The sequence below is a fragment of the Puma concolor genome, chromosome D4 (assembly GCF_028749965.1).
Source record: "Puma concolor isolate L17-30 chromosome D4, mPumCon1.1.hap2, whole genome shotgun sequence".
NCBI lineage: Eukaryota > Metazoa > Chordata > Mammalia > Carnivora > Felidae > Puma > Puma concolor.
The window spans coordinates 58,113,106-58,138,527 of NC_141679.1; the positions used below are offsets into that span (position 1 = coordinate 58,113,106).

Here is a 25,422-nt window from a genome sequence, read left to right on the forward strand (position 1 = left end):
TACGGAGGAGAGGGCTGGGAAGGTTGGAGGAGGATGGGAAGGGAGGCTACAGGGAGGGGGAGCCAGCCCCCCAGTCCATGGGGATGAGCACCGTCACCTTCTCGGAGACTCTCCGGGCACACTCTATGAGCTCCTTCTTGGTGTAGGCATCACTGGGGCTGCACTGTAGGGCGCCTGCCTTGGTGACCAAAGCAGCACAGCCGTGCCCCAGCTCCTGCACCCGGTGCTTGATGTGGGCGCCTATCTGTGAGCAGATAGGAAAGGGACATGGATTTTACAAGACACTCACGGTGCCCCCAACTGTGCTTGGAGGAGTCACTAAGGACCTAACAAAACATGCATCGTAGACTAAAGGGTGGTGAGAACAAGTGCCCAGCGTGCAGATTCCCTGTTTCATGTCCTTCAGGCGGGAGGCCACCTCCTACACATGGAAAATAATAGCATGTAGGCACCAACTGGTGAGGATTATGTGAAGCAAAGTGAGGAGGTGGAGGAGAAGCCCTTTATGCTGGGGGATGTGAATCAGAGGGCCAGGGACTACAATTTGGCCATATGTGGTAAGGGAGGGGTTTGGGGTTGGGGATTAAGTGTGTCATGCTAAGATCCAATTACTTGCTTTCTTGGAAAGCCAGGAGCTTAGGGAAGGAAGAGCTTCATGGGTCTGCAACAAGGAGGAACTAAGAAGAGATTATAGACCTGCAGGACAGCAGGAGTGTCGACAGAGGCAATGGCGGCAGACCAGGAAATCTCTAGATCGTGGGCTATCTCCTTTATCCCTGTGACTTTGATCCTGTCCCTACACAGCCCTGATCACTTTTTTCTTTTTTTTAATTAAGTAGGCTCCACGCCCAACGCAGGGCTTGAAATCATGACCCTAAGATCAAGAGTCGTATGCTTACTGACTGAGCCACCAAGGCGCCCCTGATCACTCTTTAGTGGAGTGGTCCTGAGCGTGTGTTCCCTTTTCTATAGAAGACTAGACAGAGTAAAGGTGGGACAGCCCTAGAGGCTGACATGATGGGGACAAGGGGCACGCCACTGTGACTTTCTGTGAGGGCCTGGGGGAAGATATTCACGGCAGCTGCCCCCGTATTTACCTCTTCATTCTCAGCAGCCACAGCTGCAGGCTTGGCCTGTGAGGCCAGACGGCCGTAGTCACTGGTCAGCTGGTTAGCAAGAGGGCCCAGCTCCTCAGGGCTGGTGTTTGATTTAGTTACCTGATGATAACAGAAGAAGTAAAGTTATTTCCAAACTGAGCTCTCCGGGGGTAATCTTATACTCTTCCAAACTCACCATCTCTTGAACGGTGACAGCAATGGCCTTGGCTGTCCGCACCATAGTTGTCTGGTAATCCACGAAGGAACCTTCTGGTTCACCCATTGGTCCTTCATCTAGCTGAGGGGGGAAGATGGGGGAAGTAGGAAGATTATCAGAGTGTCTGACACAGTGCTCGGGGACCCTAGCCCAGGGTAGCCACTGACCACAGGCACCCCAAGACTCTAACCTGGTTGATGGCCTGAGTGATGGAGTCCACCATGCCGCCAACAACCCCAGCAGCACTGGCTGCCTCGTTGAGGGTCGTTGTCAGGTCCTCTACGGCCTCTGTCATCATCTGCACAGCCTCCTCCAGGGCTTCCTGGGTGTGAGCTGCTTGCTGTGGGACAGAGTGAGTGAGTGGAGGCGGGCTCTGTTGTTCCTGCTTCACTGACCTCTTACTAGCAGACCCTCCCTCCCGCCCTCGGTACCTTGGGGTTCCCGCCAGCCTCCTTGGCTGTGTACAGCAACTGTAAGGCAGACTCTGCCAAGGTTTTAGTCTGGTCCAGGAGTGCCATCTGCTGTGGGTGGCTCAGGGTCTTGGAGGCGGCACCCACTGCAGCCAGAGTGAGCGGCTCAAAGTATTGGGCCATCTGGGATACCTGTGGCAAGGGGTTCGAATGGAAGGTCAGCTGGGCCAGGAACCCTCGCTTGCCCTACCTTGGGACTACCCGCATGTCTTCCCAGGTACCTTGTGTCCCAGCTGGGAGGCTTCAGCCCGTGCGGCACTGGCCAGCGGTTCAATAAGGTGGGAGATCTCTTGCACTGCAGTGAGCATCTGAGTGTGCAAGGCCTGGCGAGGAAGTGAACGTTAGCCCTAACTGTGAGCTGGAACAGGACCCTCCCCTTCCTTCCGTACCGAACTGACGGAGTCCCCTTGGAATGTTCCTCCCATACCCTTGATGTCTCTGTGAGGCACACACCTGGACCCCCCATCCTCTCGAGTTTGCCATCTCTCTTCCCAGACACAACCTTTTGTAGAACCCTGTTCCCCCTTACCTCTTGAGAGATTCCCTCACGAGGAGCAAGCTGTTGGCTGACCGCAGCGAGGGAAGCCTGGTCTAGGTCCCGCAGACAGCTGTTCAGAGCTGCAATGGCCGTCTCACACTCCAGCTGCCCTGGAGCCTTGTCCCTATAGATACATCATAGGCTCCAATACCAAGAAGATCCCTTTAAAACAGGCTGGCCTATCTTTCCCCGTATCCCGATTCTTGGACAACAAGGGCCCTCCAACACTATCCCACCTCATTGCACTACTCGTCCCCGCCCCACGCTGCTACAAGTATGTTCCCTGGTCACACTGGCTGTCTACCCACTCAATACCTCATGCTTGTAATAAGCTTCTTGATGGAGTCTGAGACCGTACGGGAGTGGCCAGCCAGCACTGACCAGCGCGGGGGGTCCCGGGGATTGACTGCTAGGGCCCGGGCTGTCTGGATCAGTCCCCCGGCACTCTCCAACATTGTCTTGGCAGAGATCACGATGGGCTCCATGGCAGCCCGGCCCTGGGGAGAGAAGAGGCAGGGGGGTGAGTCTCAAGACTCCTGCAAAGACGAGGGGGCAGCCGGTGCATCGGTTTTGTCTTCACACCGCCTCACCTCGGGGCTGATCTGGGCAGGAATGCTGGAGAACTCCGGGTTGGATGCAAAGGCACTCAGATTGTCCACAGCCTCCAGCAGAGGGGCTGTTGCTGCTCGGCACTGGGCACGGTTCTCCTCTGTGAAAGCTCCATCAAGCGCCTGGAAGTGGAAGTGACAGGCCCTCAGGACTGACTGTAGGCAAAGAAAGTGATGCGTGGCTCTCCTCTCCTGGGCCAGAGGTGAGGAGAGGCTGGTGATGAGCAGTATGGACAGGATAGGGCTTGGGCTCAGGCAGATGGGATTTGGTAGAAGGCTTCAGGGACTGATGGGGGAACCAGGGGAGAGAAGACTGGACAGGTCAGAGGGAGGCTGGGAATTTCAAACACTGACAACCTTGATAGTCTTCACGAGATTGGCTGTGCTGTTGGCCACCTCCTTGGCCGACTGTACAAACTGGCGCTTGGCGGTAGGATTGGCGGTGCGAGCAGAAGCCAGGCGGCAGCTGTTACACAGTGCAGAGGTGTGTTTGGCCACAATGGTGGCTGCAGAGAGCACCTGAGGAGACAGACACGTGGAAGAGCCACGATGAGGGCAGGAAGGAAGTCTCCACACCCAGGCGAGAGCCCCTGCAGGCTTGGGGATGGAAAGCGGTACCTTTGGAAGTCTAATTAGGAAGGACAGAGTGACCTGAAAAGGGAAGATGTGGGAGACAGATACCCGAAGGTGAACGGTATGGGGCAGGGGAAATGAGAGACAGACACACTGATGGAGAACCCGTAACAGGGTAAGTAGGAGAGTGGATTCAAACTTCTACAGAGGAGTTGTGAACTTAGCAGTAACTAAGAGTGACAAGAAACACGGCAGGAGAAGACAATCACCCACAGAGAAGCTGTGTGTGGAAGGTCACAGATGCGTCTCCAGCCTCTACTTCCCCACATCTCACCTCTCCCTCTCTCTTCATGGGGCCAGTCCATCCTGGCCCGCCACCCTCTCCCAGGCTCGCTCACAGCACCTGTTCCCTTAAGTTACCTGGGCCTGTGTACAGCCAGGCTCCCCCAAACTCTGACAGGCCATCTGAATCGCCTGGTTTGCACGGGCGAACTGTGTGGGCTCCACCAGTCCTTGCTGCCCTGCTTGGCTATTGGGATCAGAGACCCCCACCAGATACGCAGCCTGGAGAGAGAGAAGGGTTGGGAGTGGGGTGAGAAATCAAGAATATCCCCCACGTGGGATCAAACAGTGATAGTAGGGACAAGTCTGGCATCCAGGGTTCTGTGTGAGTGGCAGCGTGTTCACAAATAATAATTACGTTATAAAAAAGAAAAAAACGCTCCTGTTTTGTTAAATGTGTTTGAACGTTTCAGAAGGTTAAAAAAGTAAAAGAAACAAAAAACGAAAAGCAAAAAAAAAGAAAAAACACACAGAGTTTAATCAAACTTCTGTTGAGATGTGTATCTGCTGGATCATAAGGAAAAAAGTACTGCTTACTCTAAGTAGAAATAAAAAAAGGTTTGAAAGCCACCCTGCCACACCCACGTGCACACACATGTGCATGAGCACAAAGTCTCTTTGAAACAGTTCCAATACTGGGAAGGTCGTTAGGATCATTTTCATTTATAACACTTCCAAGCTTCAGAGATTTGGAAAGAGGGAAGGGTTGGTATAACGATTGCCAAATTTATTTTTACGATTAGAAGACCATCATAGGTTTGATTCATACTTCGTTTAACACATAGTAGCTCTTCTGTTTCCTCTTTATGCTTTTCATACCATAAAAAAGAGGCCACCCAACAGAACAGGGCAAGGGGCAATAGGGGAGATTGAGGAAGCAAGATTGAGGCTTTCAGAGAAACACTCTGAGATGAACTCTCAAGCCAGTTTTTCTTAAGGCTTCATATACTAAAGCAAAACAGTCTCATAGCTAATGGGTTGTGTTTATACTTCATAACTGCATAAAAAGGCACAGTTAAGCGGTGACTCAAATAACTGGAAATTTAGTTACTGGCACTGTTTTAATAAAGTAGTAACTATGTGAAAAATGACTTGCACTTGGTAATTAGCATATACCAAGAAAGCCAGGGCTGGAAAAGGCCCCCTCATTAGATAGTATAATCATAACCCAAGGTATCAGGGGCTCAGGGGTGACAGCAGCCGGAACTGTTGGTATTCTATGATTGCTGACAAACACCCCCACTCAGAAGGGGAAAGAACTAGTTTCCACAGAGTTGGTTTTGCAAACGTAACTTCTTGATTATCTACTCAAGTGCCCGGCTGTTGAGGAGGTGGGGTAGAGAAAGCAGAGGTATTGCAGGGACCGTCGCAGGGGAATAACCTGAGCAGCCGCCTCGGTGAAGCCACAGAGGGCTTTGGACGCCGTGGCAATGGCTTCCCCAAACTCCGGCAGGTTTCCATTCTTGGCGTTTTGGGAGATGCCCGTCATGGCCTCGCCCAGTACCTAAGAAACAGAGGGTTTCAGGAGAGCCAGTTCCTGTCCTCAGAGGGGTAGAGGAGTCCCTAGTTCCATCTTCCTGTCCTCTGCCCTCCGGGTTCCTTGCCACACTTACCTTTGAGTTCTCCATTACACTGTCGAGGCAGCCAAAGTAGGACAGGTCATTGATGGGCTGGACTGGGTTCTCCAGGAGTTCTCGGACTGTCTGTATAGGGGGAGGACAAAGTAAGGTTCAAGACACCTTTTTGACCCCCAAACCCAGAGTACCTTCCTTAACCTCACAGCACTTAGCCTGCCAAGCACCCACCTCCAATTCCCGCAGGGCATTGTCACACTCTTTCTGGCCTGGCGCCTGCTGGGTACACATGGTGATGAGCTGGTTGATGCTGTCGGTCACCGCCCTGGGAGGAACAGAGTTGAGTGAATGCATGCACAGGTCATTGTTCTTGGGTCCTATACGCATAGAAAGTCTTTAGCTATTTCTCTTTCATCTGTAACCATTCCTAAGCTGGGACTTCTCATGACATGTCCTGTCCCCAGTCTCTTCAACATTCCAGGGCTGGGCTTCCCAGCTCCTACTTACCGGGCAGCTGCAGCCAGCTGACTCTTGAGGTTGGGGGAAGCAGGGTCTGTGGATAGGGCCTTGGCAGCCAGAAGAAGTTTGCTTGAAGACATAGAGATGCCCTTCAAGTTGGACACGATCTGGGCCCGGTCCTCCTGGCTCTGTTGAAGGCGAAAAGGTCAACATGTTGTCCAGTCAGTCCTTTCTTATCTGTCTCTAAAAGGCTCTGTGTCCTAGACACTCAAATAGTGCTAGAGGGGGGTGGGGGGTGGGGGGAGCCAGGCAGAGGTTAGGACCATGCAGTCACACAGGCACCTCTTGTCTAACCCCTGAAACAGACCCCGTGCCTTTGCATACCGGTGCCTGTCCCGCCATCTCCACACCAGCTTCCAGGAAGGTGCTGAAGTCCTGTCCAAATCGACCTGAGGCTCGGGCCAGGTCCTGAGGGGTTCCCCGAGAAGCCTGCACTAGTTCTGTGGCTGCCTGATTCAGCCCAGCAGCAGCGTCATTCAGCCGGCTCTGAGCTTCCTGAAACGTCCCAGTGCTGGGGGGAAGCTGCGGGGTCAGAAAGAAAGTCAGAAGCCAGCATGGGGGACGATGTGAGGGAGAGTCTAGTCAAGGAGTGCTGGGAGGTGGGCACTGAGCCTGGGAGTAACAAAAGGGGGTAAAACTGGGAAGTCAAGGTCAAGGAGAGGTCTAGACGTGGAGAGAAGCTTGGAGTCTTCAGCTCTTACGTGCCCCCCACACCCCTGGTCTTCCTACCGAGTCACTCAGGAGTCGCTTGCTGGCATCTCCCACCGCTCGCAGGGCATTGTCCACATCTCGCTGGCCAGGCAGGCAGCTGACACAGCGGTTCAGGGCCTGAGTCACTGCTTTAGCCACCTGAGGTAGAAAAGGAGACGGGTGTTGCCAAAAAAGAAACCATTTGGGAGAGCACCTCCTCCACTCATGGGACCTGGGAAATAAGCGCTCTACTGCCCCTAAAAGTGAGGAGGAAAGGGCGTGTGTAGCTGAAGGGGCTGAAGTTAGAGTTTCAAGTGATAGTGACCAAACTGCCCCACGCTTGGCGTTCAGCTAAACCCTGCTGCAGGTTGAGACACTTCTACTAGGAATGAGGGAAAGGGTGGAATCCAGACAAGAGCTGTCAAGAGCAGACCTGAGAAGGTGTCTGTCAGTGTTGGCTGAGACTCTGTTCCAGTCAGGGTGGGCCGTACGGGGAAGCGGTCTGTTTCCCAAACCTGACCTGGGCAAGCCGTTGCTGGCTCTCAGGGTCCCCTGGATGGCCAGCTGCCTTCTTTGCTTCCTCAATGAGGCTGCTGGCCTTATCCAGAACATCGCTGGCTGTGTCAAGCACGATAGCTTGCACTGCAGGATCCGATGTCAGGGCAGCTACACCCCTAGCAGCCTGGGCCAGTGACCGCAGCCCACCTGCCACTTCCCTAGCTGCAATCCCTGGGGAGACAGAAGGGAAAAGGGGCTTTCACTGCCAGGCCCTGGTTCCAGTGGCTTTCTCCATCAGCTCTATCCCTCGTTCAGCTCCTGCTCCCAGCTCCATTCCCAGCCCTGCCCACATACCTGCATAATTCTCATTGCCCTGGGCAACCTCCCCCAGCAGCTGGGCAATGGCAGAGCTCACAGCTTTGGTGCTGTTTCCCAGGTCCTGGGCACATTTCTCCATCTAGGGAAGAAGCAGGAGACTCAGGTGCAGAAGGAACCAGGAAAAGGGAACTTAAGAAACTAGTTGAGGTCAGCTGGCAGTTTAATGAAGGTTTTGGGCAGCTCCGGGGTGCAGGCAGAAAAGAAAACCTCAGAGTCTGATTAAGAACGAGGTCTTAAGGGGGGCATCTGGGTGGCTCAGTTGGTTGAGCGTCCAACTTTGGCTCAGCGCAGAGCCTGCTTCAGATCCTCTGTCCCCCTCTCTCTGCCCCTATCCCGCTTGCGCTCTCCCAAAAATAATATAAAAACAAAACAAACAAACAAACAAAGAATGAGATCTTAGGGGCACCTGGGTGGCTTAGTCGGTGAAGCATTGACTTTGGCTCAGGTCATGATCTTATGGTTCATGGGTTTGAGCCCTGCATCAGGCTCCGTGCTGACAGCTCAGAGCCTGGAGTCTACTTTGGATTCTGTGTCTGCCTCTCTCTCTGCCCTTCCCTGCTTGCACTCTCGCTCTCAAAAATAAACAAACATTGAAAAAAAAAAAAGGTCTTAAGAATACTTACGGTCTCCCCAGGTAAGGGTTTAAGTTTGCCATCTCGAGCTGCTGCCTTCACTTCCTGCAGATCTCTCTCTAGATTCTGTACCACACTCAGTGCAGAATCCATCTCCAAAGGCCCACATGCTTCCTGAGCCTACAATAACAAGGAAGTCTGGGTACAAGAGGTACTGCTGTGTTCCACTAATGTCCCATGTTATACAATTATCCCTGTTTTAGGTTATTCTGCAGACTCCCCATCATCCCAGAACTCCACCCTCATTTTCCAAAGATGGCCAGCTCCCTTACCTTCTGGGCAGCGGTCCGAAGTTCAGCCAATGCAGTGCCAAGGTTTTTAGCACACTGACTCAGCTGCATGGCCGAAGCCTGGTCCTGAATTGTTGGCACTGAGGCCTTTGCAGCGGCCACCATCTTCCCACCTGGCTGTTGAGGAACAGGTGGGCAGATGAATGTACCATTTGCTTGGGTACAGGGACTAAAGATGGTTTGGACACTGAGTGCCGCAGCTCAGTCTGGGAAGGAGGCTACTGGTAGAGCTTCAAACTGTGGGTGATCTAGGGGATTTAGAAGGGTGGGAAGGGTCTCGTCTGAGAGGTGGGGAGAGGGTGCCTTGCCTGCAGGAAGCTCTGGCTTGCAGCAATGAGGGCCAGCTGAGCACTGGGACTGTCGGGCTGAGCTTGGCTCCCTCGGACGCCCTGCACCAGCAGTGGAATCTGTTCTGCCACAGCCTGTGGGTGAAAATGTCATGAGAGCCACCTCCCCATAGACTGGGGGAAAGTCCCACTCGTCCCACATCTCCTCCCACCAAGTCTCACCTTGCAGCTCTGCACCAGCACAGGCTGGGGGCCAGCAGAGGCCTTGGGGGTGGAGGCTGCATGCTGGGCTGCCGCAATAGTCTGTGTAGCTGAGGCTGCAGCCTGTTTGGCTGCGTGCTGTGAGGACAGAGTAGTTAGGACAAGCCCCAGGCGCTCCCCTGCCCAGTCCCTGGCTCACCTTGGCCACACTATCCCACAAGGAAACAGTGACAGAGTCTCTCTCTGCACAACCCTCCCGGTTTCATTCCTCCCACAGCACCCACACTCCCGCTCCTGGGTTATTTCCTAGCTTCACCTCCAGGCGCTGCACCAGCTTCTTCTTGATGGCATTCTGCGCAGCCGCGTTGGTGGCCATGCGCAGACCCTCAGCCGCCTCCCGCAGCCGCTGCTGCTGCTCCTCACTGTCAGGGTGAGCGGCTGCTCCCTGAGAGAAGTGGAGAGACGGTCCTCACCCAGCATCCCTGTGCGCCCCAAATAAGCTCTGCTCTGACCTCTCCAGACTCAAATGTTTTCCTAAAGTCCCCACTGAAAGGTAATCACAGCTGAGATGAGCTGCCTCAAGAAGGCAAAGGGGAATCAAGGGGCCCCTAGATTCCCTTTGGGCCCTTTTTAGGTAGAACCGTTTCTTCTTTCCCTTTTGGGGGAAGAAGCCATGTTTCTTTCCCTACTGCCCCCTAAATGCCACTGGCAAAAGGGTGTGTTTAAGGCTCTTTGGGACAAGGAGGACTCAGTTTAGAGCAGGGATTTCAAAAACCAAAGCAGGGGAGCTGGTTACTCCTGCCAACTGGAAAGCCCCAGAGCCCGGGGAGTGCAAGAACCTCTCGGCTTCTTCCCGACGGTCGTCTGCACCGTGTCCCACTGCCTGTCTTTCTCTGTACTGCTGGCAGCAGAGGCCCCAGGACTGAGTGCTTATATGCATTCCCAGGACAGGCCATGAAGCAGAGGGATCCAGGAAGCAGGCAGGTGGTGGCAACAAAGTAGGGAAAAGTAAGGATAGCAGAGCGTGGACTCAGAGGAAGAAAAAGGGCATGTCGGTCACCAAGTACCCTGGCAGTCACAGTGGCTGGAAGCCTGGGCCCCTATGCACCTGAAGCTGAGGGTGCCTTTACTTCCTGAGTGCTCTTATATTTTCTGCTTTTCTTGGGTCTCTCCCATCAGAAAAGGGTGACCATCTGGACCCTTCTACTTCCCTTCAGGTCTCAGTCTGGGAGTTGGCCACAGAAGGCTGGTACCTTGGCAGCCTCCACCATCTTGGCTGTGGCATCGGCCAGGATCTTAGCAGCGCTTAATAGCTTGCGAGAATTCTCCAGATCACTCTCCCCCTCGGCATCAGCCTTGATGGCATTGACCAGGTCAGAGGTGGCTTGGGCTAGGATGCGAGCCTGTCGTACCATCTCACCTGAGAGGACAGAGCACTATCAGGTAAGGAAGCCAGAGACACTGCGAGGGTGCCAGGGTGGGGGAAAGGGGTGCAGGCAAGGTAGATAGGGCTCTTGGGGGGGCAGTTACAGAGACACAAAGGTTCTCAAAGTGATTCCCCTGGAGTTATTGTATTTTGGGTTTAAGATCTTGGAGAGGGACAGATTTCCTGGTGAACTTTTATGGGAGAGAAGACAGTCTCTAACAAGTATTTTCAGTAAATAGTCTTGCACTCCCTGTGAAGGAGTGCACTCCTTTCGGGAGTGAGCAGGTAGGGTGGAGTGGAGAAGGCTATTTCTTAATGCCACCTTCCAACTTCCAGCTACGTTTGTGTATGCTTTTGTATATCCTCCAAAATATACCAAAGAAGGCAGAACGGGGATCACATTCCTGCTTTACAGATGAGAAACTGGAAGTTTCAGAGAGGTTAATAAGTACATGGTCTACTCTGCTGAGTCCTTAGCGGGGACTGGCAGGTCTGCAAGGGAATGCCCAATGGGCTCGGGGAGCCTCAACAGGGTTCTCTGTCTTCCCAGGAGTGGTGTCCTTACCAGCATCACCCATGGAACTGAAGATGTTCTCGGTGACAGTGAGGATGGTGTCAGTGGCCTGGTCATAACGGCCAGCAGGCCCAGCCCCTGAGGCATGGGCCTTCACGTGCTGCAACAGCTCATTCAGGGCCTGGGTGACAGCTGTGGCCGCCGCTCCTACCCCCCGCAGCAGCTGCCCATCGTCCGTGGCTGCCTGGGAGGCGGACACACAGCCCTCCACGGCTTTGGCCACCAGGCGTCCGGCCTCCACCAGCTGCTCTTGGCAGACAGGTGAGCTGATTGTAGGTGCCACCACCTGTGGGCAAAGCAAGTGTCAGAGATGAAGGCAATGGAAAGGAGTCGTGAGGAGTCCCACAGCCACCGGAATAGGTAAGAAGGAGCCAGAGAGGTGAAATGAGAGGCTCCTGTGTGTGGCACCATCACCCCTCAGCACAGGTTAATGCAACCTTTGTGGCTCACCTTGGTACAGGCCACCAGCTGGGAGGTAGACAAGGCACACTGTGTCGCTGCAGCAATGACCTGGGTCTGAAGCCCTGAGTCCTCTGTCCGCTGGGCCACACTCTTGGCCTTGAGGACCAAGGCAGCTGCAGCACTTGCCACGGCCTTGGCTAGCTGCATTAGTACGTCCTGTGAGAAAAGCACTGTCAGCATGGCCTAAGATCGAGCGTGGGATCCATGGACCCTTCTCAGAGGCATGAGCGGTTTCATTATTCCCACTGACTCCAATCACTGGATAGTGTATGCAGAAGCAACCAGAAGCTACCCCAAGCCCCTGCCTTGAGCGCCCAGTAGGACAGAATACCCACCAAGAAACAAACCCACACCGAGAGAAAGAGAGCCTACACCAGAGGGAGAAACGCACGAGGCGGATACACTCGGACCGCAATGGGGAGGGAGGGGCGGTGCTGTTACAATGGGATGGAGAGAGGTACCTCTTGGGGTCCCTCCCACCCCCAGCTTTTTTTCCCCATTTCTTCTCAATCTTGGTTGGAAGCAGTCACCCTGGAGTACAAGACCCCATACAACCCTCCCGGATCCCATTTTCCCAAGTCCTGCCTGTGACATGCCTCCCCATCTCCATCATGTTCTGCCCCCCGAGGAGGCTGGGGGAGAGGTGCAGAGCGAGTGTATGCGGCTCAGAGAGAACAAAGCTGGGAAGGCCCAGGCCAGAGGCCATTACCGTGGGGGGTTCGGGGGGAGATCGAACCCCAGCCCCTCTGGGTGCACATATCTGCGTGGGAAATCCAGGATGACAAGTCAGCTGAGGAAACTGGCATGGGGTGGGGAAGGGGGAGCTAGAGGAACAGTGTCCTCAGGGTGGTATGGAGGCAGGTTCAAGATGTCGAGTTGGGACAAAGGCTATATATGGGGAAGACAAGGAGAAGATGGCAGGCGACTACAAAATATCATCAGCCAAGGGTGACCTGGTAGATTCAGTTTGGATTCAGGGGTTCTAAATTTTCATGCCCTCAAAAGGGAATGGAGGTTCCCAGTGTCATTCCCTGCAAACAGATGTTCCGTTTGGCGCTGAGAAGTCACTTTGTAGTAACAGGACTAGGAGCTGGATTCAGGGTCAGAGGTTACTTCCAAGAAGCTTCCGTTCTAGGGGCTGGGTAAGTCACTAACCTGAAAGTGGGGGTCAGTATCACTTTCCCCAATTTGCTGCAACAGCTCCCCACTGGCCTGGCCCACGTTCCCAGCTGCTTGCAGCAGGTTCTGACGGGGCTGTGGAGAGTGGACACCGGTCAGAAGCTGCCCACAGGTCCCACACTTCCATCCCACAATCTGGACTGCCCCCTCCTCCTTTGGGGTCTCCTCCCTAGTGCCAGCAGTGGCCCCTGACCTCAGCGCTGGCTGGCTGGGCGCTGCGCAGCAGCTCTGACACCGCCCCGGCAAGGCCCTTCGCGGCCTGCAGCAGAGGCCGGCCACTACTGCCTTCATCCTCCAGCAGGGCGGCCAGCAGCTTCACGCCGCGGGACATCTCCGTCAGGTTGGAGGAGATCGTGGTGACTGCACAGCCCACTGCCGTGTAGTCTGTCTCCGCGGGGTCCCCTGAGGGAGGAAGAGGAGCACACGTGAGGCGAGCAGGCCAGACAATGGGCTAGAGAGGGGCAATCACAGGCGTTAGTCACAAACGTGTGCCGAGAGAGACACGGTCTCTTCCCTGAGTTGAGGGGCAGTCCCACCCGGAGCCAGTCACACTTGGCGCCTGCACGTGCTCCTCCTCCCCCACCCCCACCACATACAGATAGGACTTGGCATCCGGCCTACCTGCTGTCAGGTTCACCACGGAGGCAGTACCAGCTGTGATGGCATCTACCTGGGAGTGGATCTCATGCTTTGATTCATCCATCTTGTTCTTACGCCAGGCCTTAGAGGCCTGAAAGAGAAAGAGAGAGAGAGAGAGAGGCAAAGTTCAGGATCTGCTCTGGTCCGGTTAACCCCGATCCCGTTCCTGTGAGTCCCAGCCTCAGCACCGCTGGCCTCTCCTCCGTCCCATACTCACAGCATCCTGGCCCAGAGGGGGCAGAGTGTCAAAGTCATCCAGAGTGGCCTGGGCGGCTTGCACAGCCTGCATGCTAGAGTTAATGGTCCCAGTGAGTGCCTGCTGGGCTGATGTCTACAAGACAAGGGGAGGAGAAACAGAGAACGCTTAGAGGAAAGAGGAGGTGGGCTGGGGACAGGACTATGAACAGGGACGTGGGAAGACAAACAGCTGATATGGGGAGGAAGGCCTGGTACCGTGGTGGCAGTGGAAGCACTCTTACCAAAGGGGGCATGTGTCCCCGGTGCATCTGGCCGCTGGTAATCTGTTGCTGGGCAGGTGGCATGCTGCCCACCTGGAAATTCTCAGGACCAGAGGCTCCAGAGCGCATGATGGCAGGCAGGGCCACAGAGCCGTGCTCTACTTTCCCCACCCGGTTATACTGCTGCTGAAGGACTGTCGACCTAGAGAGGGGACACACGGGGCGGCACTCAGAGGACTGTTGTCTTAACCCCCTTGCCACCCAGCTGTACTACCTTTGCAGGTCCTGTGGTCTAGGGGGATGTGTGATAGCCTGTGACCGGTTAAGGAACCATCCTAGGGACTCCCCACCCCTCAACAGTTGTTGGAGTCAAGCCCTGCCTTCCCTGCCCCTGGGGGATGGGATCAGCCCAGGAACCTTCGTACTTTTTGGGGGACACTGAGTCCTCTAGCATAGTAGACTCCTCGTCTCCTTCCAGCCCAAAGTGATCCTTGCTTTTTTTCTGTAGGAAGGAAAAAGAAACAAGAATTAAAGAAGAGAGAGGCAGGGAAAAAGCAGCCTCTTCTTTCCCTACTCAGCCTTTTTCCAGAACCTGGGTCCTCACTTCTAAAGGACTGGCTTGGGTAGAAGGTGAGGGAAGATAAGGAAAAGGCTGGGGCAGGCACCTTCTTAAGGATGATATCAATGTAGCCGGCGATGAGCTGTGCGATCTGCTCCCCTTCCGTTGTCTGTACTGAGTAGTAGCCATCCTGGTAGTCCCCGAAATCCTAGGGTGACAAGGTGGGGGCTCAGTGGGAGAGCCTGCATCTACCCACGATGGAAAAGGGTAGGATGGGAGCCCCAAGGCCAAGCTGGTGAGGGTGTCTTCCCCTGCCAACAGCCCTCTAGAGAGAAGCCTACCCTTCTTCAATTTCCCATTTCTTTATTTTTCTCCCTGGAGGGCAACATTTTGTTTCTGAGGCCAGTCTCTATGCTACATAGTTTCAAACGCATGCTGTCTAAGAAATAGCTTTTCTCTCACCCTGATAATAAAGCTGGGAAAACATTTGTCATTGACACAATTGTGACACAATGACACAAACATTTGTCATTGAATGACCATAATGGAAAGTTAGCACTAGTATCCAAAATGGAAAAATAGCCTTTATTAAATTCTTGTCCCCTCGATAGGGCACTTCATTGAGGTGGTATCAGTTTCTAATCCCTAATACCAAAATATAAAGCCAGGGGGAAAACTATTGTATAGCTGCTGCTGAAAGAGGGGAGGCTTATTTTTCTTTCTTTCACCTTTTTCTTCCCTCTCCCCAAGTCTCCTGTGAGCTCAGTTTGCTGGCTACAGTTAAGTTCTGTGGACTGCAAAGATTGTGTCATTTAAGCACAACTCTCCAGCAAAGCTTCTCCTTCTCTCTGACCCCCAGGGTCCTGTAAAGTCCTCCTTTTTTCTGAAGTCACATTCAGTGCACTATCCCAAGGGAGGGGAGAGACCTCTCAGCTGCCCCCGTCTGGAAATTCCAAAGCCCTTTCCCTCCTGGGCACCCGGACTCACCAGGGTGAAGCTCTTAGGAGAGGCAGCCCAGCGTTTGATGTTGGTGAGGCTCCATTCCTGGATCACCTCTTTGGTCTTCTCATCCACTCGCATCACACACTCCTTAGTGATGCCCAGAAGCCTGGGCACCAGCTTGTTCTTTCCTTTCATCTTTTCCTGTGAGGCAGATTGTTGTTGGTATTAGTGCCAGAGAGGTGAATGAGCAGATCAGATCTAGACCACAAGGGGGTGCTGAGGAGGGTGGGAGAGCTGAATTGGGTGTCTATGGATGGACCCAGGACAAGCTCCACTAGGGAGAAGGCAGGGTCTGGAGGAAAGTTGGTGGCAGAGGGCTGACAACAGGGCAAGTTTTCACAAGGTCAGAGCAAGTAGAGAGAATGGGACTTGTAGGGATGGTGGAAAGTGTAACCAAGGGCAGGGCCTGACTTTGAGAGGAAAGAGTAAGAGTGGAAATAAGGAGGATGGTGAGAAGGGTCTGTGACCCACCTTAACCAGAAAAAAGGAGACACCATAGGTCTTGAGGGAACGGGCTAGCTTCACGTAGCGCACCTTGGCCTCGATCTCACTCATCTGCCCACAGTTCTTGTGTGCCTTAGAGTAGAAAATGGAGAAATGTTTAGCGAAACGTGGGAGGACAGCATCACAGACAAGGAGTTGTGACGTTAACTACGATGGGAGCGTACTGTGGGGGGCACAGGAAAGGTTAGGGGGTGCAAGGTATGAGAAACGAGAGGGTGACGGGATGAGGACTGACAAAGGATATGCAGAAGCAACAATTCAAGGAATATAGTTAAAGAATTTGCAGATATTCTGGAGACGTGAACAGATAGAAAGTAGAAGGTCAGATAGAAGACTTTTGGGGCTGAATATTCAAGAGGTGGGGATAACACTTTATGTTTGTACAAAGATACACTTTTCATAGTAATTTCAGGCATACTATCTCATTTGATTTTCCTATCAATCCTACCCCGGGCAGGTACTGTCATCCCATGTTAGATGCAAAGAAAAAAACAACCAAGAATATTGAACTGAATTCCACAGCAAATGCAGTGATGGAGCTGAGATGAAAAGCCCAGGTCTTCCGCTTTCTTGGCACAGGAGAGGTGGGAGAACAGCTTGGCAGGTGGAAGCGGGGTGGGAGGAGACAAGGAAGGGGCCGGGGGTCCATTCAGTCAGTAGGATTAAGCAGCAAAGCTCCCGGGGCATCCCAAACACTTTCCCCTGCCCCCATTCACCTGGAAGATCTTACGCTCTCCCTTCTGCTTCACATACTCCTTGGGCAGGAAGTCCTTCAGGCTACACCAGAAAAGGGAGGGTCAGCATGTAGTGGACAGCATCGGGGGTATGTGGGCCATGGACTGTGGGCCTAGGGGCGTGAGGAAATGTCTAGGACAGTATTATCTTTGGGGAGAAGGAAAGCTCAAGGGAATAGAGTCTGGATTGTCCATGAAATCGAGATGACTTAGCATTAGCTCTGGAGTGCAGCCTGCGTCTCTCCCTGCAGGGAAAGGGACAAGGGAACCTGAGTTGCAGGCCCAGTCCCTAAGGGAAAGAGTCTAGAGCACTACTGCAGGGAACCAAGAGCAGAAGGAGCTCGGTAGAAGATGACCATGCATGTAGGAAGTTAAGCAAGCGGCGCCGAACTCTATACACTCTGAGAACTCTCAGTGGATGAGACTTGTGAAGCTTTCTAAGTCTAATGTTCCCTATGAGGAAAATGTACCGTTTCCCTCCAGCCACTACAGTAAAATTCTTCAGAGAATCTCAAAAAGCTACATGCTTGCCTGAGAGGTATGGGGTAGAGGCAGATTCTAGGCTACCTTCATGTTCCACAGGGGGCCAGTGAGGAAACAAATGGTTGATGGCAGCGAAACAGGTACCCATGTGGGTCAAACCCTGGTACTTCAGAAGAGGAAATGGAGAGAGAAGGCCCGGGATGGGGGCAGGGCTGTTGGGGTCACAATGGCAGGGAGTCCTGGGTCCTGACAGGGTGTGGGATGTGGGTCACTCACTCGAGGAAGCCAGCCTTGTGCTTCTGTTCATTGTGGGGCCCAAACTGGATCTGGCATTGGAAGCCAGCAAACTCACAGGCCTTGTCGAAGGAGACAGGGTGGGAGCCATTGAGGATGTCATCTCGTGCCTGGAGAGCACAAGGAAAGGAGGTGAATGTTGTGTGGGGGTGCGGGAATACCCCTCACTGTGCTTCTGCCCCCCTCTCTGTACCTCCCTCATCCCAGGTAAATCCTCTCCACACCTGCACATAAAGAAGGTTCAGCTGCACGGGGTCCCGGGAGTCCACATTCTGGTCTGAGTAGAAGAACTTCCTCCGCAGCAGAAGCGTCTCATGCTCCTCCACTCCCTGTTCCCTCAATGTGCGGCCATGGTCCAGCCAGTTCACTGGGACACAGAGAGTCCCCTCAATGCTAAGCCCCCAGGGCGCCTGTGCTGCCTGGTCTTTGACATTCTGTTTGTTTGTTCTTTATCTCCTACCATCTCTCACGGATAAGTTCCATGAGTGTAGAACTTTATTACTGAAGCATCCCGTATCTTAAAACGGCATCTTACAAAAGCAGGTAGTCAATAACTAACAAATAAACAGCTGCCCCTTGGCCCCCTGCCCATTTTCCAGTGCCCTCTTTTTTCTATTTCTGCTTACATTCATCGTCTGTGTGCAACTTCTGCTTTAGTTTCTCCATCTTCTTTTCATCTCGTAGCAGGGTCTTGTCCTTTCGTAAGGTCCCTGTCACCTCCTCCTTTTTCTCTTCCATCAGCTCTCGAACCAGTGAATATTCATCATGGTTGGTGATGCCTGGGGGAGCGCGAGGGGTTGGTAGCATCCCAGGCACTGCACCCGTGTTTTCTGGTAGAGTTGGAGCCTCCATCCCTGAGCCCTCAGCCCCACCAGGACCCCTTACCGATGCGGGCACAGATGGTCATGAGCATGTCGGTGACAGTCTTAGAGTCATCCACCATGATAGTCTTCACAGTTCCATCGAGCATACGGATTTTCAGGGGCCTCTGCTTCTTCCTGTATTCCATGGTGTCCTATTGGGGCGGGAATAGGAGGTAGGAGCCTACTTTAAGCTAGCGGTATTACTTCCTTTTTCCATGGCCAGAGGGGAGGAAAGTAGATTACTGAAGGTAAGATGACGATGGCTCACTCAAAAGCAGGGTATTTTGATTGCCTGTGATAGTCTGGAGGGGGTCAGAGGCAATGGATGTGGGTGCTGAAAACAGGAGGTGGAGTGGGGAAGCTGACGGAAGAGAATGTTGGTGGTCCTTGAAGAAGTGATACTCACCCCATTTCGGAGCATATAGTAATCCAAAGCTTTCCCGGCCTCCAGCCATATGCCTTTTTTGGGGTCGTCATCTGACAGAAACAGCCCAAAGTCGCTGGCTAAAAGAGAGGATGGATCACCTCAGACCTATGAGGACCCCAGTGTGGCTGAATGGCTGCACTGTTGCCCCTTATTATTTCCCCAGGGACTGCGGGCCTAAAGGGGACAGAGGGAACCACGGAACACAGGCGTGAGGGATGAGTAGCCTTGAGGGACAATGGGGTCATCCCTTAAAGCCAAGAGCCTGGGAACAAGAAGGGACTGAAGCCTCCCACCCCACCCACCGAGGTAACTCAGACTCACGAGGGCCAGCCAGGGCCTCTGGGATACGCTCACGAATGATGCGACAGGCATCGTATACCATGGTAGACGGCTCAAACTGCATCGTCTTCACCACATTCCCGATGCTGATCTTCAGCGAAAGTGCAACCATGGTGGCAGCTTCTCCTCTCCAGCCTGGCTACACCTGGTCCGTGGTGTTAGGGCATTAGAGCACACCCTCATTAGAGGAGAGGAGGTCCCTCAGATGGTGCCCCAGGGAGCCGTGTTTTTGAAAGGGACTTACCAAAGCAGATAGTAATGCGATTGTTTTTGTTTCATTTCAGAATTTTAAAGCGTGAAAGATTATTTATACCAAAAGAACCAACCCTAACCATCTAAGATAAGTGAAGGAGAGTCGGTCTGCAAGGTGCAACAGCAGGTCTGAAACGTAGTGTTCCCTGAGGACACTGCCCCATTCCTATCACTAGAATCTGTGCCTCCCTTCTTTCTACCAAGTGTCTCTCTCTTGCCCCTTATCCCTGCTCCTTTCCCAGGCCTGCCTTTGCCTTGTTTTCATCTTTTCTTGGTTCAGTCTTTTTTTCTCTTTGTCTCCCACTATGTCTTGCTAGCTTTTTCCTGTCTGGGATTTTCAGAGCTCTGTCCTGACTCATCATGTGACCTCCCCTGACAGCTTTAGCCTCCTCTGCAAAATGAGGATGTTATATGAGAGAATTCCCGAGAGCTCCTGAAGCCTGCAAACACTGACTCGACCTAGCCCGGCCGGAAGACCAAACACTGGTGGTTCAAGCTATCTAGGCCTACTTTTGTCCCGGTTTTCCTCTAACCTCACAAGGTGGGGGCCTTCCCAAAGAGCCAGGCCCCGTGGTTGGCTTCCCTGGCAGTCAACATAGAATTATGATTCTCTAATCCAGAGGGATCTCAGAAATTACCTAGTCAGCTCCCCAATTTTGCAGAATGGATATCAGACCATGGTGGGGCAGGTGGGGTAGTTTCAAGGCAGGTCAGACAGAGAGCCCTGTCCCTCTAACTCAGTCCTTGCTCCAAGTCACCAAGTTAATACCCAGTCCTCACCACAACTCTCATGCTCTCTGGTTTTCAGCAAGTCCTCCTCATACTCTGCTCTCCATCTCACTGCCTCCCTTGATGGTATTTTCAGTGTAGCTTGTGATATCAGTCCCATGCTCACCTCCCCCACTCTCCTGGCACCACCTCTCAGCAGGCTGGAGGAACCCAGGCTGCAGGTGGCACCCAGTGCACAAGAGGACCAGTCTGCCTGGCAGCTGATGATGTGACCCAGTTTGGTACGGGGATTGGTTCCTCTCAACTAAGAGAATGAGCAAATCCGGGCTGCCGATCCCCCCACCCCGGCAAACTGCTGGCCCCAGGTGGGGAAAAGGGGAAAAGCTGGGCTCGGGGGAAGGTTGAAAACAAGAGGTGGAGGTGCTGGGATACAGCAGCCAGCTGAGAACCAGGAAAAGGGAAGAGAGATGTATTTGGAGAATAAAGAGGTTAGGAAGGATGAGGTGAAGGGGACTGGAAATCTAGGTAGAAACAGGAGGCAGGCAGATGTGGGAAAGGTGTGGATCAGGGAATCTGATAGACATTTCTGACCTTATAAACAGTCCAGAGTCTCACAAGAGAAGAAACCACAGCTCACTCTCTGTTTTTATTTCCAAACAAGATAGGACCATTCCAGTCTCCCAAGTTCCAGCTCGCTGCCCACCTCCCCATTCCTCGGCCACCTCTCCCAGTAGCTTGACAGACCTGGCTGTGGGGTTGCTGGAGGGCTGGAGGGTCAGTGAAGTAGAGCAGTCAGAGGAGCTGAGGGCAGGACTGAAAGGACCCTCTACCCTAACCTGAAATTGCATGTCTCCCCCATTTCCTCCGGACATGGACGCCCCCATCTTCTTCACGGAAACCTCTGGTGACACCCCGATAAGGGAGATGAGTCATGCCTAGCCTTATTCCCACGCTGGTACTGAGTGGACACCCATACAGCTACCAGAGGGTGAGGGAGGAAAGGGAATTAAAGAGTGAACTGGAGGTGATGAGGGCAAAGAACAAGGCCCTTGGAAGTATGGGGAGAAGCTATCCAGTTCCTGCTCTGGCCTGAGAACTTTGCTCCCGTTTCCATCATGTTTTATGGGACAGCAACAATGCCCCCCATACCCTCCTCCCAGGGAGCTCCTCCTCCCTCAAGACATTCCTGAGATGCATTCCAGAGGAGTTGGGCAATTGGGGGGGGGGGGGAATGGAGGACAAGAGGTCAAATCCCAGCAAGGAATGGAATGTCAATGTACGGGGGGGGGGGGGGGGGGGGGGGTGGTGGTGGTGGTGGTAAAGAATCGGGGGTACACGGAGATATAGTCAGAGCAGATACCCACAAGGGGAGCTGCAGGAAGACAGGGAGCTATAGAGAAGTACAAGGGAGAGAGAAAGCTGAAGACAAAGTCAGAACGTATGAGGGTTGGGGGAGTAACACTCACTCTGTTACCAAATTTGGCCTCTGAGTCCGCAACCGCGGTGGAGGGGGGGGAGGACTGTGGGTGAGACTGACATATCCGGCCTCAGGCTGCTGGAGGCTCATTTAGGGCTGGACTGGGCAGCTGAAGGGCTGGACCTGATCTCCCTCACCATAGCCCCCTCACCACCTACACCCTACCCATGCATTTTCACCCTCCCTAACTGCACCCCAGCCTATGCACAGAGCTCTTTTTCACAAAGCTACTTACACTGTCTCCACACACGTTATCTCAAACATGCAGTCCCTACGCAGACCCTATCACAACCACGTTATCTTCCCGTAAAGACCCCATCCCACTCACACAGCTTCCCCACAAACACACCTCTATCGGTAAGTGAACAACTTGCCCCAACATCTCCCATTACACATTCTCCCTCCATTCATCCAACAAGCAGTTCTGAGGGTCTGCTGTAGAAAAGGCTCTGGCCTAAACTCTCACTGACTGGGAAGCAAGAAGAGTAAGCCGTAGCCTTCGCTTTCAAGGGGCTCCCAGTTAGTTGAGTGGATAAGCTAAATATAGAATTTTAATACAAGGCAGGATGTGGTAAGAGTCCAGAGATGCGTCCTCAGGGGAGAGATCCCTTTAGGTCAGAGAAGAGGGACCAAAAAGTCTCTGTGAAAAGTGTCATTTGAAGTTAGGACTTTATTAAAGGTAATAAAAAATCATAATGATCTTTTATTGACCATTATGTCACTTTCCTCGTATACATGATTTCATTTAATCCTTACAACAACTTGGCAAGGTAGGTATCATTATTTCCATTTTTACAGATTAGGAAATTGAGGTGCAAAGATGTTAAATACTTGTTCAAGGAACTTCTCCAAAGTCATACAGCTTATTAAGTTGTGAAGCCAGGATCTGAATCCACATGCTTCTCTGACTCCGAAGCCCAAGCTCTCTATGCCAGCCAGAGGTGAGTCAGGGCTGGCATTCCAGGCAGAGAGAATAGCATAAGCAAAGATGGAGAAGCAGCTAATCGCGGAGGAGCATTCAGGGAACTGAGTAGGTAGGCTGGTTAAAGCACAGGGTACCTGCAAGGGAGCAGTGATGGGGAAGTCAGGGTTAGTGTGGAAAGGGAAGGAGAGGACTAGAGAGAAAGGAGTATTTTACCTACTGAAGGGCAACAGGAGGTCAAGGGAGGCTTTGAGCACAGAAGGGACATAACCAGAACTGGATTTTGGAAAATAACTCTAGCAGTTACCTTGGAGATTGGTCAGAAAGACACCGTATTAGCACAAATGAGAGGCGTTGTCAGTAGTTAGAATGGTAGAGAGGAGGATGTTGGTCAATTGTAGTTTTAAGAGGACCCGATGACAATCTGTCCTATCAACCTTCAGGGACCAGAGCCCGAAGTTACACTGGGGTCCCATAGCTTCTATCACCAGTAGGCTTTCAGTGACTGGGGTGGCTTGAGTTTGGGTAAGGAGTTGGGAAGGGAAGAAGGAAAGGGTCGGTTGATCTAGGTATATGAAGATGAGGTGGTTAGCACCAGGCATGGGCAGAAAGGATGAGGTTAGTGACTGTATTGGACTAGAAATGGGGAATACAAAGTGTAGAGAAAGGCTGGGGAAGCTGGTGATAGGAAAAATACATATATGACCAGTCACTGGACCCAGCTAGGGGAAGGGGAAAAATAATTGTAAGTCAGGGAATGAAAGAATGAGGTCAGAGGCCAGAGCAAGAAACAGGAGGCTGAGAAGAGGTGGGGCTGTGGTCAGTGGCTAAATAAGGCTGAGATGGGGGGAGAGCGAAGGGACACCAGCAGTGTCTAAGCAAAGCTGGGGCTAGTGGGGGGTGGGGTGGGTATAGGGCACAGCCAGTGGCTGGGTCACGCTGGGGTAGGGTATAGTGCTGTGGTCAGTGGCAGGGTCAGGCTGGGAGTGAAATGGAGGTGTGGTCAGTGGCCTGGCTGGGCGTGAGATCAGCAAGACCCAGTTTCCTCTTTGGGTCTCGTTTCCTCTTTTCTGTTTGGGGAGTGGGGGAAGGGGATCTACAACTGGATCAAGAAATTAAGGAGGCTTAGAACCAGGGGTTGGCACATAGCAGGGCCTGGGAGTACTGGACAGTTATATTGGGCTGGGGGTGGGGTATTAGGAGATGACCACGAGGTATGCAGGTAGGTGAGTGAGTGAAAATGTGGAAGAGTGTTTTAAGAGGATGGGAAAGCTCAGATTTGGGAAAGGGCAAAATATGGTAGGATGTGAAGATTCAGGGGTAGGAAGGGAGGCAGAATGGCAGCTGGGAACCGGTGGTAAGATGAACAACATGGGGAAATTACCGGTGAGGGGAGAATTCTGTATGCAGGATTGTGCTTGCAGAAAGGGGGTACGCAGGGAGGTGTGAACTGCAGGGCCAGGGAGGAGAGCTGGAGAGAGGACTTAATAACTAGAGAATGAGGGACCTGGGAGGCAGTGGGGCTGAACTGTCAGAGGATTCAGTCGTCTCTTTCTTCCATGGCAGCAGTGTTTCCTCGGTGGGCTGCTACTTAATCACAGCCCCTTCTCCCTAAGCAGTCCTCCTCTTATGACTAGGCCTTGTACATCTCCTGTGTCCCAGTCCCTTTCCCAACTCCTACCTTGTAAACAACATAGTCCAGAAACCCCTGCCCCTCAACTGTGGTGACCACATCAAGAGCCTTGGGTTTAGAGAACAGAATAAAGAAGCTAGAATCTCAGATGCCTGAAATTCTAGCAGAAGCCCAGAACCCTAACCTGAAATTAGTCTGTCATATCTCTGGGCTAAAGGACCTCTGCAACCATGCAGGAATGAGACCTCCCCGCAAAACAAGAGTGCCTACGTACTGCCAATCTCTTAAATTTTATCTATCTGAGGTCAACTACCCTGACCTCAACCATAACCCCCCTAAAACTAATCCTAATTCCTAACATTAACCCTGACCTTAATTTGTTTCTTGTTCCCAATACTGGCTTTGACATTCATCCCTTTCCTAGCAGACACCCATATCCAATCATTGATCCCTAATATTGATCTAATTTTTACCACTAGCACCAAATTCCCTGACTTTAACCCTAAATGTTGATCCCTAAGCCTAAAACTCCTTTGTCACTTGATTCCTGACCCATCCCCTTCGCTATTTACCCCGGTACTGTCCTAATGTTTTGTAACCTCTAAAACTAGATTTCTAATTTAATTCCTGTGCTGACCCTTAACCTGGCCCTGAACCCTAACTTTGACTTAGGTTGGCTAGAAAACAAAAATAATGACCTAATCCAAACTTTATGTACATAAAACGGACCTGACTCAGGCCAGTAACTCTAAATTTTAACTCCACCATTATATCTCCTAAAGCCAACCTTGATTCCTAAACCCAACTCCACCTAATCCCAAACTCACCAGAAGCTCCCTACCCCTATACCCGCTATCAGCTAACCTCAAAGCCGATCCCCGCCCTGCGCCTCACTGCCACCCCACTCGTCACCCTCCCCAAAACTTTTCCCAGACAGAGGACTGATCCCAGGAAGGGCCTGGCACCCTTAACGGCCTACTTAACTCCGATCCCAGGCCGAGATACACTGGACGATGACCACTCCAACAGTACCCGAAACAGGAGACGCAGGAGAAGTCAAGGGCCCCGCCCGCCCTCCCGCCCGCTCGCTTCCCGGGCCTGGCCTCGCGACCCCACCCTGAGACTCGGGCTCGGCCCGGTCCGGCCTACCTGCGCTGCCCGGCTTGTGCCCCGCCCGCCGGCCCGCTAACCCGCTCGTTCTCCGGGTGGCAATCGGGCTCCGGCCTCGCCCTCCCTTCGACACTCTCGCGGCCACTTCCGTCCCCGAAACGTCCCCCACCCGCGGGCGGCGCCCTGGGCCCGCGCTCTATGGTTGCGGGGACTGCAGGAAGCTGCTCTGGCCCCAGCTCTCGATGCTCGGGAGCCGGCGAAGAGAGGGGCTTCCTGCCCCTCCCCGGCAGGAAGCAAGGGTGCGGCGCAATCCGGAGAAAACGTCCGACTGCGCCCGAGTTCCCTTTTAGTCTCTAACCCTTCCTTTTTTCGGCCGGGGGTCAGGGCGGAGCCGGTTCCCCAGAATGCCCGCCCTGAGGGGGTGAGTAGGCAGCAGGGACGT

General features: G+C 53.0%; 1 protein-coding gene across 4 annotated transcripts in view; it reads right to left on the minus strand.

Annotated features, from left to right (window-relative positions):
• Positions 1–25,341, minus strand: part of TLN1 (talin 1) — a 31,682-nt gene extending 6,341 nt beyond the window's left edge. Inside the window, exons 1-45 of one of the 4 annotated variants that reach the window (XM_086683467.1) lie at positions 25,061–25,341; positions 18,840–19,002; positions 18,498–18,595; positions 18,114–18,243; positions 17,855–18,007; positions 17,453–17,595; positions 17,211–17,338; positions 16,434–16,494; positions 15,685–15,789; positions 15,199–15,354; positions 14,318–14,419; positions 14,078–14,154; positions 13,674–13,854; positions 13,412–13,525; positions 13,177–13,285; positions 12,749–12,957; positions 12,532–12,630; positions 12,086–12,136; positions 11,365–11,532; positions 10,906–11,200; positions 10,168–10,334; positions 9,231–9,359; positions 8,936–9,052; positions 8,735–8,848; positions 8,409–8,543; positions 8,128–8,256; positions 7,481–7,583; positions 7,149–7,357; positions 6,668–6,787; positions 6,263–6,460; positions 5,927–6,066; positions 5,651–5,744; positions 5,459–5,548; positions 5,227–5,349; positions 3,924–4,067; positions 3,288–3,449; positions 2,913–3,053; positions 2,638–2,819; positions 2,314–2,446; positions 2,006–2,107; positions 1,746–1,916; positions 1,505–1,654; positions 1,294–1,395; positions 1,098–1,217; positions 98–244 (exon numbers count right to left, since the gene is read on the minus strand). In XM_086683467.1, coding sequence (XP_086539593.1) covers positions 98–244; positions 1,098–1,217; positions 1,294–1,395; positions 1,505–1,654; positions 1,746–1,916; positions 2,006–2,107; positions 2,314–2,446; positions 2,638–2,819; positions 2,913–3,053; positions 3,288–3,449; positions 3,924–4,067; positions 5,227–5,349; positions 5,459–5,548; positions 5,651–5,744; positions 5,927–6,066; positions 6,263–6,460; positions 6,668–6,787; positions 7,149–7,357; positions 7,481–7,583; positions 8,128–8,256; positions 8,409–8,543; positions 8,735–8,848; positions 8,936–9,052; positions 9,231–9,359; positions 10,168–10,334; positions 10,906–11,200; positions 11,365–11,532; positions 12,086–12,136; positions 12,532–12,630; positions 12,749–12,957; positions 13,177–13,285; positions 13,412–13,525; positions 13,674–13,854; positions 14,078–14,154; positions 14,318–14,419; positions 15,199–15,354; positions 15,685–15,789; positions 16,434–16,494; positions 17,211–17,338; positions 17,453–17,595; positions 17,855–18,007; positions 18,114–18,243; positions 18,498–18,595; positions 18,840–18,969 — 5,931 coding nt within the window. In that variant the 5' untranslated portion in view covers positions 18,970–19,002; positions 25,061–25,341. Of the gene's footprint in view, positions 1–97; positions 245–1,097; positions 1,218–1,293; positions 1,396–1,504; positions 1,655–1,745; positions 1,917–2,005; positions 2,108–2,313; positions 2,447–2,637; positions 2,820–2,912; positions 3,054–3,287; positions 3,450–3,923; positions 4,068–5,226; positions 5,350–5,458; positions 5,549–5,650; positions 5,745–5,926; positions 6,067–6,262; positions 6,461–6,667; positions 6,788–7,148; positions 7,358–7,480; positions 7,584–8,127; positions 8,257–8,408; positions 8,544–8,734; positions 8,849–8,935; positions 9,053–9,230; positions 9,360–10,167; positions 10,335–10,905; positions 11,201–11,364; positions 11,533–12,085; positions 12,137–12,531; positions 12,631–12,748; positions 12,958–13,176; positions 13,286–13,411; positions 13,526–13,673; positions 13,855–14,077; positions 14,155–14,317; positions 14,420–15,198; positions 15,355–15,684; positions 15,790–16,433; positions 16,495–17,210; positions 17,339–17,452; positions 17,596–17,854; positions 18,008–18,113; positions 18,244–18,497; positions 18,596–18,839; positions 19,003–20,582; positions 20,733–25,019 lie in introns of those variants that run through there. The other 3 variants (XM_086683464.1, XM_086683466.1, XM_086683468.1) reach the window with 3 other exon arrangements.
• Between the last annotated feature and the right edge of the window lie 81 nt (positions 25,342–25,422).